Here is a 14,597-nt window from a genome sequence, read left to right as displayed (position 1 = left end):
ACCAGAGGCACAGCTGGAAATAATAATGGAACAGAGAACACAGGTGATGCCACAAACTAGACAGGACAATTTATAATGCTCCTTTCTCTTATGACTCAGCTTTAAAAGAGAAAACTTTCACGGAGGAAAAAAAAGGAAAACCTTTGCCTCTCACATTTTTCTTTCTATTTGCAAAACAAATGTTAAACTTAATCAGCAGATGAATGAGAAGACTTGTCAACAAACTACTGGTCCCTCTGCATCTGGAGGACACTTGTAAGACTGCTTCCCTTTATGGGACAGGGTTCTGTAGCAGGGAACAATGCACATCATGAATATCAAAAGCTTCCTCTAAATACTGTTTCTTTTTTAATGCGGTTGCAGTCCTGCTTTTTTCCTCTTGGAGAGCCTGGTATTCTCAACGTGAATTTACAATCTAATTCTTTAAGAGCATGAAGTTTAAATAAAGAGACACAGGCTCTTCACAGAATTTCTAAATATACTATTTCTACTTGATAGTGAAAATATAACTAATGACTAAGAAAAAAAAATCCCAAATGCTATACTCCCTTCCCCTTCTATTACTTTCACATACCTCAACCCTGCTTGCTTTTCCCTTGGGATTCTTTACTCTGCTTAGGCAAATATTCCCTTGACTCACTGAGATTAAATAAAATGAGAGTATGCAGGTAAAGACCAGACTCATATTGAGAATTAACATTTACAGAGCTCATAACCTGGGAAAAAAGGAAGAATCTTTAAAATGTAGGTAGAACTGTTTTCCTAAGGAACAGATTATGTTCTTGACCTTCAACAAAGAACATAAGAAAAAACATACCCAAAACCCCTTGCTCTTTTAGAACCCAAATGATCAAGAATTTAAGGAATTAACCCCACATATTTGAGAGTACCAACTTAAAGGATACCTCTTCTTTTTCATGCATAGCTAAAGAATTATCAAATATGAAAGCTGTTTTTTTTTAAATTAAAGTTAAAATTAAATGCTTAAACACCATCCTGAAATAGTATTATAGTAAGACAGTAAGTCCTGCCTTATGTAGTGGAATAAAGCAAATCCTATATAACAGGCTTGCTGCCTCAGCCCAAGACACCACCTCTCATCTCTCACATGGCACATTTTATTGTCCAACAGCAGTATTTTGAGACAAGCCATAACCAAAAATTTTCTTTCATTGTGCTGTTGCCTCAGTATTTAAAAAAAAGTAAATAAAAGTTTTCCCAACCAGTTCTGCTGAAGCTAATCTGCTTCAGCTATTTCTCATTGTTTTGCATAAGATTCTTGCAAAAAACCTGGATTCAGGAGGGGTATAGTTAATTTTCTTCAAGGTAACTGCTCTGGGGCTGTGTTTCAGAGTTGTGCTGTAAACAGTGTTGACAACACAGGGATGTTTTAGCTGCTGCTGAGCAGCACTTGCACAGCACCAAGACCCCAAGTGAGGAGGCTGGGAGTGCACAAGGAGCTGTGGAGGGGACACAGCCAGGACAGCTGACCTCAACTAACCCAAAGGATATCCCAGACCATATGCTTAGCTCATAAAGCTGTGAGGAGAGAGGTTCAGAGTGGTTACTCTCTGCAGTAAGGTTTATTGGGCATAGTGGTATGTAGCTGAAGGTTGGAGTTGATCATCTTGGAGGTCTTTTCCAACTTTAATGACTGTATGATGGTGTTTGTCTTCCCCAGTCCAAATTATTTGCAGTGGAGCCTAACTTTCCTGAAAGTGACTGAACACCTGCCTGCCAGGGAAAGTACTAAATGAATGCCTTGCTTTGCTTGCATGTGCATCTTTTGCTTTACCTACTGAACTGTATCTCAACCCAGAAGTTCTCTCACTTTTACCCTCCTGATTGTCTCCCCCACCCCACCAGGGGAGGTGAGTGAGTGGCTGTGTGGTGCTTAGTTGCCAGCTGGGGTTAAACCACAACAGCAAGGTCATACCGAGGTCCTTCTCTCCTAATCTTACACATCACATCTTAGATCGTGTCTTTCTATTGCCAGTTATAGAAACATGTGCACCACCCCTTTCCACACACTTCTTACTAAATTGTGGGCTCCTAATTCTCTCCAACATCTAAAATACTCACATAAAATAGTACTTACTTCCCCTGGAAAGAGCCTGAAAAGATGCTAAATGCAATGCCAACAGCTGAGGAATTGTACCAAGGGATTAGACTCACATACAGTGAACACTGTAGGATTTGTGACTTCTGGGCTCCAAGCAACCCAATGTTTCTGTCTGGCAGAAGGAGTGGGAAAAATCCCATCTCTGTCCTTGGCTTAGGAGAAGGAAACAGCCACATGTGAAATACTTCAGTGCTGTGATTGAAACAATTCCACAAAAAATATTACTAATATTACCAGGTATCTCACCAGGTGAATTATCCAGAGAAGAGTATATACACTTATATTCTGCCTTACCATGTTATCTAAAATTAGCATCAGTATCACATTGCTACTTAAGTAGCAATGAAACACAGCAAAATATGAAACTGAGACTAAATTTCCTCATAGGAATAACTGGAAAAACTCAATTCACTTGAGAAGTGTCTATCCAAGTCAAAAAAATAAGTACTAGAGAAAAGGCTGCAGTCAACCACAACCCTTGTATCAAAACCTTGGTGCAGTTATGTTACATGCTGGCATTTTGTTTCAGATTTTCCATCACTATAGTAGCTCATGAAAGCTTGAAGGATAAAAACAGTAATAATAGCAATAGTAGTAGTAGTAGTAGTAGTAGTAATAATAATAATAATAATAATAATAATAATAATAATAATAATAATAATAATAATAATTTAATAATAATAATCTGAATTTTACTAATGAACTTTGGACACCATATGAAAACACCCAACAAAATGTTACCTCAGCTCTCATGTTTTTAACTAGATGTTAACTCAGAAGTAACTGTAGGTAACTGTAGGAGAGATGCCAGGAGGAGATACAGAAGTGAATTGACAAATCTTCATGAAAAAAAAGGCTGTAATTTCTCTTCTATTTTCATTTTCTTTGAGATTCAAAAGACATGTCCTTGTGCTGAGATGTCCAGAAAAGCCAAGTATTTAAGCACATTTTACATTAATACATTACATTAATTATCATCTAATCATGATTTAGAATTTTCTAAAATTTTCTGTTTTCAAAATACCATGTAGAAAAAATTGTGCATAGACTACTATAATTACACATATCCCTTACTGTGCTTAGCAATGAATGGCATCTCAACCCTTATTGCAAAAGATACAGTAAGACAGCAATCTCAGACTCTGAGATATACACAGGGTCAGAAAAAACAAATGGAAATGCAAAATAAAAAAAGGAAAACATGAATAAGAATGCAGAAAGACTCACAAAGCTGTTTAAGAGTCTACACAACTACCTATTTTTAAATATCATGCATCAAGCCAAGTTAGTCAAAATAAAAGCTTACACTCACTGCTAAGAAGGCGGAAAGTCAAGTCTTGGGGAGGGTGTGGGAAAGGAACAACAAAGTAGGACAGTACAAACACTTAAAATGCTTTTTCTCTCTCAAAAAAATATTCAGAAAATCAGAGGTATGAGGCTATTACAATAGTTGCAGATCCTATGAAGTTATCACCATCTGTTGTGCCATCTATTTACAGACACACAGGCATAATCAAAAATTAGGGAAAACTGCTCAAATAACTGCAATCTTGCTTAAGATACCATGTATGTTTAACAAGCTTTAGAATCTTCCAAAAGAAATATAAGAAAATAAGTGGTATTGACTTATTTTCTATAAGAAATTACATGAAGAATTTTCCTATACATAGAAATGAACAGGGTTTATGTGTAGCTACATCTTTCAGCAAGGCATTCAAAAGAGCATTAAGAGAATGCTGCTGTAATGCTGCTTGTTTATTCACATGTAGCTTGAGAACAACATCCAGGATAAACATATTGCCTCAGGTCTCAGTTCCATTTACTGTGTTAGAGAGAGGAGCACTAACTACTCAATACCTCACTATGGCACTATGCATTCTTCTAGTTCTGTATCTCATTTACTGTTCTCTTTGTAAGGTTTTTACTTCTTTGAATGCTTTCATGTCTCAATGTTGTCTTCTCCCAAAACCTTCTGGCCTGCCTTCAGACAGCTCAGGCTGCTGTATTCCCCTTCTTGTCAGTCTCTGGGAAATTGCTGTGCTCAAGCTGAGGTGAACAAGACAAACATGGCCCAAAGCACTAGCCAAGCACCTTCCCAGCAATTCCTAGGCAATAGGGCCATATGGAGCCAAGATACACCAGAAGAGAATTGCAGTGCAAGACTCCTAGATTTGAAATTGGCTTAGCACTCTTTGGAGGAGTGTAATTCGGGTCCCACAAACAGTGCTTAAGACATTTGGGCCAGGTAGCACAGCTCCTGAGCTAATTAAATGGGTCTCTCAGCCAGCCTGGCTCTAGCACAGAATTTTCCTCACACTGCTATGCTATTCAAGCCTATAAATGGCTCCAGCTATTGCAAGTGAAGGCCTTTTAGGTCCCTGAACACTGCACAGGACAGACCTGCTTATTGTGTTTAACTTGGAGAGTATGAACAACCCACTCCCTCTGTGCAACCAGTGCTTGACCTGGCACCCTTAATATAATCACCCACATTTTTTCAATAAAATGCAATAACCTAGTTTTGAAAATGCTATTTCCAAACCAACTGAATAATTTCTAAATAAAACTGAAACTCTTACTTTAAATTATTTTTCCTCTCTGGGAACATATTGGACTTATTAATCAGTCCCCAGCTTCTGAGTGTCACTGCTACTATTGCAAATGTGCAAACAGAGTAATAGGAATGAACAGGATGATGCAAATCAAAAAGAAACAAAAATCATCATTCTTTTAACATCATTACAAAATTTCTCTCTTTTCTTCTTGAAGTCATTTTTATCTCTGATTTTTAATTCTTATTCCTATGCAGCAGTTTCCCTGTTTCCCTTGTGTATGCACTGTTTGAGCTTCCAATTTTTAATTTTTCTTCAATACTGCCCTATCTTTTTTATTCCTTTTTTTCATAACTTGTTTTTTTTTCCTCTCCTGCTCCTATTTCCTCATGCTTGTTTACTTTGTCTCCCCTAGTCCTTACTAATTATTTCATGTCTCTTGGTCATTTAATTATGTGCCATGGCTTTTCCTTTCTTACATTTTTATATTGCATTCCTTTATTCCACTCCTGCAGCTCTCTGATTTCTATGTGCTTGCTTAACTATTACCCAAATGGCTCCAAGCAGGACACACTCAAACTGAAGAATAAATAAATTAAAAGAAAAATACTATCTGTGGCCATGCGGTGTTGCCTAGCAACGCCCTGTACCTCTCCACAGCTTTTCTAGAGCCCTGGTGGCAACAGAGCTTTTCAGACTTATTGCTACAAATATATGCAAGATCCTTCTCACATTGTTTGGCCATTCACTGACAAATAAATGCAGAGGAAAACATAAATGAGAAAGAAAAACTCCAGAGAAAGCATCAGCAACAGCACAAGAAATGGCCACCTACTCTGATGCACGCTGCCCTCTTGTCTCTAATGTACTCTGTAAAACATGTGCAACTTCTATGTTATTGCTGTTCACCTATACTACTACTGTCACAATCGTTGAGACACAGAATGTAAAGAAGATTTCTTATGCAACTAAAACGTGCTAAGTTCAACCAACTCTTAGTTGGTAATGGTTACTGTGGATGCATTACTGGCTGAGATTAATTGGCTTCTTCTGAAAGATTTACACTAAAAAAAAAGATAGGCTGCAGATTGTATAGGGCAGGAAAAATGGTCCAAGCATGATCAAAAATGCAGTGGAATTATAAAGTGAAGTTTGTACCGAAAAATTATAGATTCAATATTAAAAGATTACTGATATTACTTCTTATTACTTCAGACGTGACAGAAGTGAAATTCTCCCCCAAACACTTCTCTTTAAAATGCAAGCTTATGGGCTCCATCTTCAGAAGTTAGAACCAAATGCTCACTAAGTCCACACTTCTCAAAGTATTGATGATTCAGCATGAGCTAGACTGAGTTATAAAGATACTAATCTAGTTTCACCAACAGACCGGGTTCTTTTGTTTGGTTTGCTTTTTGTTTTTGCTTTTTCTTCCACAGCAGTGAAAGACTCCTTTCAACAACCAACTACCTCTGAGAAAGAAAGTGGATGAAATTATACTTATTCAACAGACTAAAACTTTAAGGATATTTGGACTCTTGGAAGAGGAGTCAAAAACTAGAAACGCTAAAACAAAAGATAACTACGTAATTAAGCTGAGGACAAACCTATGATGAAGCTCCAGAAAATGATGAAAATGTTAACATTGTATTTCTGAAGAGCATCAAAAATCAGCATTCTTGCTTGGAAATTTTATATATAGCTAAATCAGCCTCAAAGCAATTTGATGTCTGCACAGCACTTGCACCAGTAGCAAGTGAAAAGAAAGCAGATCAGAGAGCATGTACCTTAAAAAGATATTTAACATCATTAGCAAAGACAGGCTGCAAATGATCCACACAAATAAAGAAGAGAAACTAACTTTCAGGTACAAAATTAACCTCATTCCCAAAGCATTGTTTGTAAAAATAAAAGGCTGAAGTAAGGTACATAGAGCTGACTAGAGAACGCAGTAGAACCCATAGATCATATAGATATAGGCATATATAGGCATTGCAGTTAGGCACTTAAATTTAAAATGCCTAAAAAGATTTCAAAACTTTATTTGGCTCCTGCACATACTGAAGCAAACCAAGTTTTAATTATATAGTCAGATGCTATTTTACACAGAAGTGTTTCATGACTCAGAAAAACAGAACAAAGGGGACTCACCTAATCACTAGCCTTTCAACATTTGGGCTTAGTGTGCAGCCTTCTTTACTGGCCAGTAACCAGATCCTTACCTGAAGGCAAACCCATTTTTCCCCATGAACTTTTCAATGACACTCATCAGTATATATCTGATGTGATTTAAAAGCAATTTATTCTACATACTATTAATTTTTCCTTTTAAAGGGTAGTAATTTGCATAAAGATCCACATACCTGAGTATGCTTAGACCCCCATAGTCCAAAACATTCAAGCATAAAGGAGGCTAGAAGTGACAACTTCCTGCTTTCACATTCAGTTCACATTCAGATTTTCTTACCCAGTTGATGGAACCATCACCTTCTCATCAGCTGGTATTTCTAAATCCTCTTCTTGCTTAATTCCAGACATTAGGCTCCTAGTCATTCTCATCCTCAGCCCTTGGCTGTACAGCCTCTTAATTGCACTATTAAATTTATTCTTATCTTTTTTTTTTATTCTAAACTTCAGTGTCACATGGTTCTTTATGATGTTCTAGTTCCTTCTGTATTGACAGTGCCTGTCGACTTTCTTGTAATATGCGCCTAATATTTATGTCAAGCTCATTAATGAAAATATTAAATGTTATGAATCTGAAGACTGATCCTTTAAAAAGCTCTGCTAAAAGCCCAGCAGATCTTTTTTAAGCACTTCTCCCTCTCATTTCCTCTCCAGCCAGTTCCTTATCCATGCTACTATTCTAATCTAAGCAGATGACACTTCATTATTGATTGGCAAAAATAAAAACCTAAAACCCCTGTTAGTGTGTCATAATTTATCCCTAAGAATAAAGCCCAATATGCTTTATTCTATCTTCCATTTTCCTTGATGCATTTAATAAATCTCTGCTTCAAAATTTGTTTTCAAAATTTTGCTTGCTGCCAATAAGAGAGCGAGAGCTGCCCATCAATTTTCTATCTTTAAACACACACAAACTGCATTGGCTATTCTTTAATCAAGGACTTGCTCTACTACAAAGCTTGTAATTTCACATGTCAGTTTTTCTGTGATACTTTTATGGATGTTGTTCTGTACCTTTGATTTCAAACATAAAACATTCTAAGTTTTCCTTCTGGCCTGTCTGGGGTAATTTCCACTTCTGCACTTTTCTGCCCATTTAGCCACCTCTTGCTTTATTCCCATTTTACTGAAACTAGGACAACAATTTACAAAGACTTCAGACAATACCTAAGATGTTTAATCCTGTCTTCACACTAGCTTTGCTTGTTCTTTTATTTCTTTTCGTTTAAATAGCTTAAGAATCTTCTACTATTTGTTTTATATAGCTGAATAACCTTTTACTATTTGTTTTAATTTCTTTCACCCAGAGTGACTCAACTTGACTTTTGAAAGTGCTTATTTTTTCTTTGAAAGTGCTTATTTTTTCCTCTGTATTTCCTGCTTTGCCAATCAATCCCATTTTTTCAACTCCTTATGGGTAATCCTCATAGTCTTAATATTCTTTTTGAAGTTGTTTTACAGTTCAGTGTGAAATTATTCTTTACAAATCAGGATTTGAAATCCAAATAACTTTTTTTATATTTCTATTACTATTAATCTTCTCAAAACTAGTGGTTTTGAACTGTTTAGCTTAGTTCACAGATCTAAACAGTTTTCTTAACTTCTGATTTTGAATGAGTTGGACTTACCTAGAATTCAGCACTTTAAGCAGACAAACATTTTTCATTTTGTCATATGATTATGTGCAAAGCTAAACAATTTGCAGCTCTCAAACACTTCAGTTTTGAAATGGTTAAGATCAGAAATACACCTGGAACAAAATGCTGCTCACTAAATGGTGAATGCTGCTCTATAAAAGAAGAATCATCCAACATCAAGTAAGAGGAACACCAAACCTGAAGAACTCTGAACAGCAGCAGAGATGGTTTCACACACCTGAGAAGGAACCTTTTGCACAGTACTAAGAAAGCATTTGGCACAACTTGCCATCACCCAGTATTTGCAATTTAATACAGAGAAAATGTGCATAAACCCACATAATTTGTTGCATCCAGGCAAGTTCGGAGCTATTGAGATATTCTAATGAAAACACCTTAAGATATTGAAACTAATATAAAACAAAATTCAAGAAAATTCATCATATGCATTTCTTAGAGCAAGTATAAGCGATATCATATATAAACATGTAAACCACTTTATTCCAGTAAAAGGGATAAATGCCAGCATATGCTATCGATAAGAGAAAATGCAGAGTAATTAGTTAATCTAAAAAATGCATGAGTAGGAATTTGACTGCTAAATGATTAAACTGGTACATTTTAAAATGCGTATTAATATTTAATTATTGACACTATGAGAAAAGAGAAAATCTCTTGATGTTACTTCTCAGCTCTTTCTGATACTCAGCAACACATGTATTATTCATATGAATAGTTTGTGCATATACAGTCAATCAGTAGTTAAATAAAAGAATCATTCTCAAATTCCCTAATCACCTCAATAGATCCTAACGCAATATTTTCCACATTTGGGAATCAGAGCGTTTTATTTAAGAAATCAGTCTGGCCATGATGAATACAGCACAGCTCGAGCAGACATCAGTTCAAAGAATCAGATGTCAAAGTGCTCCCTCTAATGTCCCTTAATCATCACACCAATTAGTGGTTGAATAGTGATGTGATTAAAAAGACTGCTGCTATCCTATACCTATTCAGACTAGTAGAATTCTACATATGTTCTACCAATTAATGTTTGAATAGAGCAGCGATTAGAGAGACATCTGCCATTGTATACCCATTCAGAAAACAGCTAAACTTGCATATTCATATGCAATGAAGACAAAAATAAATATTTGCAAAGGTAAACTATACGTTTAGATTATAAATATAATTGAGTTGATTTCCTTTAATGAGTGTTCTCTATTTTACAATATTTGGAATTATTTTTTATTTATAAATATAGAATCTTTCATCAATACATGTCTAGAAATGGACAAATTATTCACTGAAAAAGCATTTATTCATTAAGGTTCCTGATTTCAGGCCTTCGGTGTACTGAGTTTCATATCTACTTATTTGCAATTTGCACTATTTCTGCTTCAATCCATCAGTTATTTGTGAAATTTTAACTTGATTATTCTGTAAGCATGATGCATGATTAGGCACAAAAATCATGTGAACTTTTTGCACCTCACTGGAAGGCAATACTTAGAGTAACACAGTGATTAAGTGATTATAGCTGAGAAAGATCACCTTGTTTACAGATATTTCTATGCAAGCTTGGACATTTGTACATCAAGATGTATTTACATACCTTTTTAAAACTAATTTCTTTACACAGATGTTTATATGTAGTGGTGACAGCCACAGAAATACTATCAAAGTGAAAAGCAGTTTGAAGTTTTAGCAAGCTCTTATTACTAGTGTTTTAAGGGAGTACCCTTGTCCTCTGAACGTGAAGAGCAACATGAGCTGTTACATCTTGCAGTGAATTGCAGATCTCACACTCCATTATTAGCACAAAGCAATCTGGTAGTTGCAACTTAATGCTGCACGGAAAAAGACAAGGTGAAGAATTTGGTTTTCTCTAATAGGTGGAAAGAATTATAGTACATTACAGTACTTTCTCAACGTGAGCCCCTGCCAAAAAGAAAAAAAAAACCAAAAAAAAAACCAGGTGAGCATCAAAATTATTTTGTTCACGGAAGAGAGGCTTTTTTTGTACAATGCTGATCAGGCTTAGCACATGTAAGGACAAAGAACAATGCTACTACTGCCAGAAAATCAATACTGTTACAGGCTATGGCAATTAGCTACAAACCAATTTAAATCCCATTTCCTTTTCACCTTCTTCTTGTGTTGAAATACTTCCAGCATTTCCATCTGGAGCAAATCTTAAATTATTTCTAAATGCAGAAATTAAAGCAAGTCTGAATGCATAGGTGGATCTAGATCAACTTCTCACCTATCCTTAGTAGGTAACTACAAGATTTCATTATCAAAAAGAAAGCTGAACCAAAATATCCCACTGAATTCCCCAGTGACAAGTCAATTTATAAAAGCTGTGGAGGTGAATTTAATTTAAGTTACAAACCTGCACATGTACAAGGTAAAACAAAACTCATTCTATAATACTTAGAAATCCTGTTCATAAAGCAAGGAAGTCAGTGAATGTGCTGGGTGCAGTGCAAATGCACACAATGTGCACCCCCCTAGCTGGTGATCTAAATAGAGGTAAATACAAAACACACACAGAAATTGAATTATAAAGAATTGGAAACCACAAATGAAAATATTAATCCAAAGTCTAAACAATCCTGAACTACTTAGGAAAGACCTGAAATTAAAGCAAATCCTCGCAGTCTCACAGTTTGCTTTTGTTTTATCTGTAAATTGATGATCTAATGTGACCTAAATGTTGCACCCTTCTTTAATGCTCACTATTAGAACAACCATTTAAAAACTCTTCTACTTTTAATTTTTTCTGGACAGCAGAAATCTTTGTTCCCCCAGATAACTAGATGCATCTGTTTATACCTCTTTTCAGCATGACTCATAAGAAACAGGAGTGTTAATGCTTAGGTCTAACTGTTACTGAGGGTGACACAGCAATAAAGAGTTTTCCTATTCTGATACAAATGTCTAAGTTAAAATTTCTGAAGGAAAGCTGACTAAACTTGCACCTACAGCTATAAATAATTTTTACAGCAACACTTGGTTGCTAACATAGTAAATAAGCAATAGAACTCATTGAAAGCATACATGAACCTTCCTGGAAAAGAATACTTTTCCAGTGCTGAGGAAAGATACTGACATTCTGTTTCCACTTCAGAACTCATTAAATGGGTAACCCAAAGTGTCTCAGAGCAGGCTAGGAGTTAAAATTTCACTTGTGTGATTATTCTGAAGAAATATGTAAGTCTGCCATCTGGAAGTGTATTAGACATTACAAAGTCACTGTGTGCATGCCTCAGCAGATGCAGCTTTTGTTCAGAGTTTTGATGGCTGTTAATTTAATTAGTTTTGTATTTTCATACTCCCACCTTCCTTTCAACAGTAGTTTTGCAAAGGCAGCATCAGAACAGCTTTAAAAGAATACAAAGCTAAAAGCCAAATTCAAATTTTAAGGAAATGGAAACAAATAAAGTTGATATGGACTTCAAATAGAGCTCAATCTATTCATTAGCAGGCCTAAACATTATCGTCAATGGCTCTTTAGACCAAAACAAAAAACTGCTCAATGAATCCTTTCCTACATTAGCTTTCTTAATTTAAGGAGGCAAGGAAAGGATTCAACCATTTTATTCCCTTTTTTTATTAAAACCACCCAACAACAATGATCTGGAGAATGTAAAAGGTCTCTTATTTTTTACTGATGTCTTTTATGTAATGGGAGGCCAGATGAATATTTTATTTTTTTCACTTTTCAGAACTTTTTCTGCCATAGTAAGCTAATAGTAAGCTATGGGGTAAACCTTACACAGTAAGAGTAAGCTGCATATCTCTGAAGAAAAGTTTGAGAGTTTTAAAATCTAGGATCATTATCCATCTGAAAATAAGGACTAATTAGGTTACTACATAGATACCCAGCTGCCCTGCTGCATGGATTCCTGAGCTTCCTAACAAACAGTTTCTGAAAACAGAGGAGTTTACAGTCTGGTATTGATTTCAGGACACCTGAACACATGGCAATGTCATCTGCACCTGCCCAGGAGCCACTTGCTAAGCAGCCCAACATTGTCTGCAGCAGAAACAGACAGTTGTGGGCAATATCTGCATCAGACATCCCAAAATAATCATCCAAGTTCAAAAACAGAAGGTTTTCATGTACATAAGCTTCTAGTTCACATAACATTATCTAAGCCAATAAGTACAAGAAAATAGGAATATCAGCTATAGCAAGAAATAGATTCTTATAATCAATACTATAAAACAGAAAACTCTACTAAGAGCATTGCTGAAATGCTAAGGATATCCTGTGTTGGTCCTCCCAGCAAATATTTGTTGTTCATACTGGATTTTGTGATTTTAAGAAACTGAAGAACTTTGTGAGATTTTTGGTTGGGTATGTGTTTTGTTGGGTTTTGGATGACATATTTTTGATTAAAACAAAATCAGCTTCCTACCTGAATTATCCCTTTTAGTGGGAGAAGGTGTTTTCACAACACTATGAAAAGACACCAATATCATTAGACGCATAAGGAAGCTAGTACTCTAAAAGATTTCTGAATTTAGAGGATTATGTAAGACAACTTGTAGGAAGATAGTAAAAATACTACAAACCTTTTAATCAGATGAGAGAGAGATCAAAGAGACAAAAAAGTCTGATGGGATTAGTCAAATATCACACTGAGACTAGGAATTCAAATACCTAGAGAGAAAATCATGATATCTAATGGCAGAAATAAAGAAGAGTATAGACAGTTTACAGCAAGAAAAATATTTATTCCAAAATCAACTATTCCCTGATAAATACAATGCACAAAATTTAAAATCCAGAGTCATGTTTTAACCTAAGCTTTATGTATTTGTATAAAATAGGTACATATGACAGGCTCCCTTATTTCTGTAGCAAAATAAAATTAGATTTAAATGTCTCAGAAAGGATAGTGAAGTGCTGCTCTGCCCAGTGTGACTCTTGGAAAACAGAATGAAGAGGAGGAAGTGGCAGAAGAGGCTACCCAGGGAAATCAAGGGGCTCAGCACGGCTCAGGATGTGATACTTGAGAGGGATCAGACTCCATAACAAAAGGGACAGAAGTTGTATCAAACACTTACTAAAATCACCAAAAATGAAAAAAGTATGGAATGCAATTGGTTCTGAAAAGTAAACAGCTCATCACAAAAAGACTTTGTATCTACACGAACAAACTAGAAGCCAAATGTGGCTACTGAATAACACAAGACACTCTAATTTCTCTCTCTCACAGCTGTGATTTCAGCCTCAATGGCTGTTCCAGATGCGATGACAAACACGTTCCAGATGCAATGATAAATGTGCACTTACTGAACAGTTTTTGTCAGAATTCCTTTTCCATTGCTTCTTGACTTGTTTCTTTGCTGCAGTTGAGTGAAGAGTTGCATGTGTTTGTTTTCGGGGATTTAAAGCCAGAATGTTCTGTAGAAAAAGAAAAAAAAGCATTAAAATATAGATTAAAATTTCTATTAAGGTTCAAAGCCTCGTAGATCACACTTTACACACTTATTTACAGAGCTATGTAAAATCAAATGCAATTATTCAACATTATATTCCAACTTCATACTAATTTGCTTTGATTTGTATTGTCCATGCCATTTAGATGATGAATATTTAAAGACATTTCTAGGATTACTAGAAAACACAATTATATTTAGTAGTAATTCTTTCCATTCCCAGATATTTTTAATGTACAGCATATAGAAATACATAATTCTGCTTCATTGTACCACTCCAAGTAACACTTGTAGAGCAAAACAAGCAAAAATGTTTTAAAAGACCTGGGTTCTTTCTGACTGTTTCATCATTTCAGTATAAACTCTGATTTCCCAATCAAAATAATGCCCTTCTAAGCCTAGTGAGGAGATGAGCTAACTCAGTTATCTTAGAAAGCTTTTATTTGCAAGGACACAAATCTCAGGAATGCAGCCATACTTTTAAGTCATAGTGGTGGTCTGACAACACAGGCAGAATGAAGTTTGCAATATCTTTCACTATCCTAGTGTAACTCAACAAATGATATCCATTTTTGGAAACAAAACTCTTTTTCAAAATAGGCAAGTAACAGATTTCAATAGCAAAAGTGACCTTGTTTCTTTCAA

General features: G+C 35.6%; 1 protein-coding gene across 2 annotated transcripts in view; it reads right to left on the bottom strand.

Annotated features, from left to right (window-relative positions):
* The window catches only part of DPYD (dihydropyrimidine dehydrogenase), a 316,439-nt gene that overhangs the window by 284,673 nt on the left and 17,169 nt on the right, over nt 1–14,597 (bottom strand). For both annotated transcript variants that reach the window (XM_056497180.1, XM_056497181.1), the window contains exon 2: nt 13,807–13,917. In XM_056497180.1, coding sequence (XP_056353155.1) covers nt 13,807–13,917 — 111 coding nt within the window. The remainder of the gene's footprint in view (nt 1–13,806; nt 13,918–14,597) is intronic.

The sequence above is a fragment of the Oenanthe melanoleuca genome, chromosome 8 (assembly GCF_029582105.1).
Source record: "Oenanthe melanoleuca isolate GR-GAL-2019-014 chromosome 8, OMel1.0, whole genome shotgun sequence".
NCBI classification, from domain to species: Eukaryota; Metazoa; Chordata; class Aves; order Passeriformes; family Muscicapidae; genus Oenanthe; species Oenanthe melanoleuca.
This window is presented reverse-complemented; position numbering and strand designations above follow the sequence as displayed.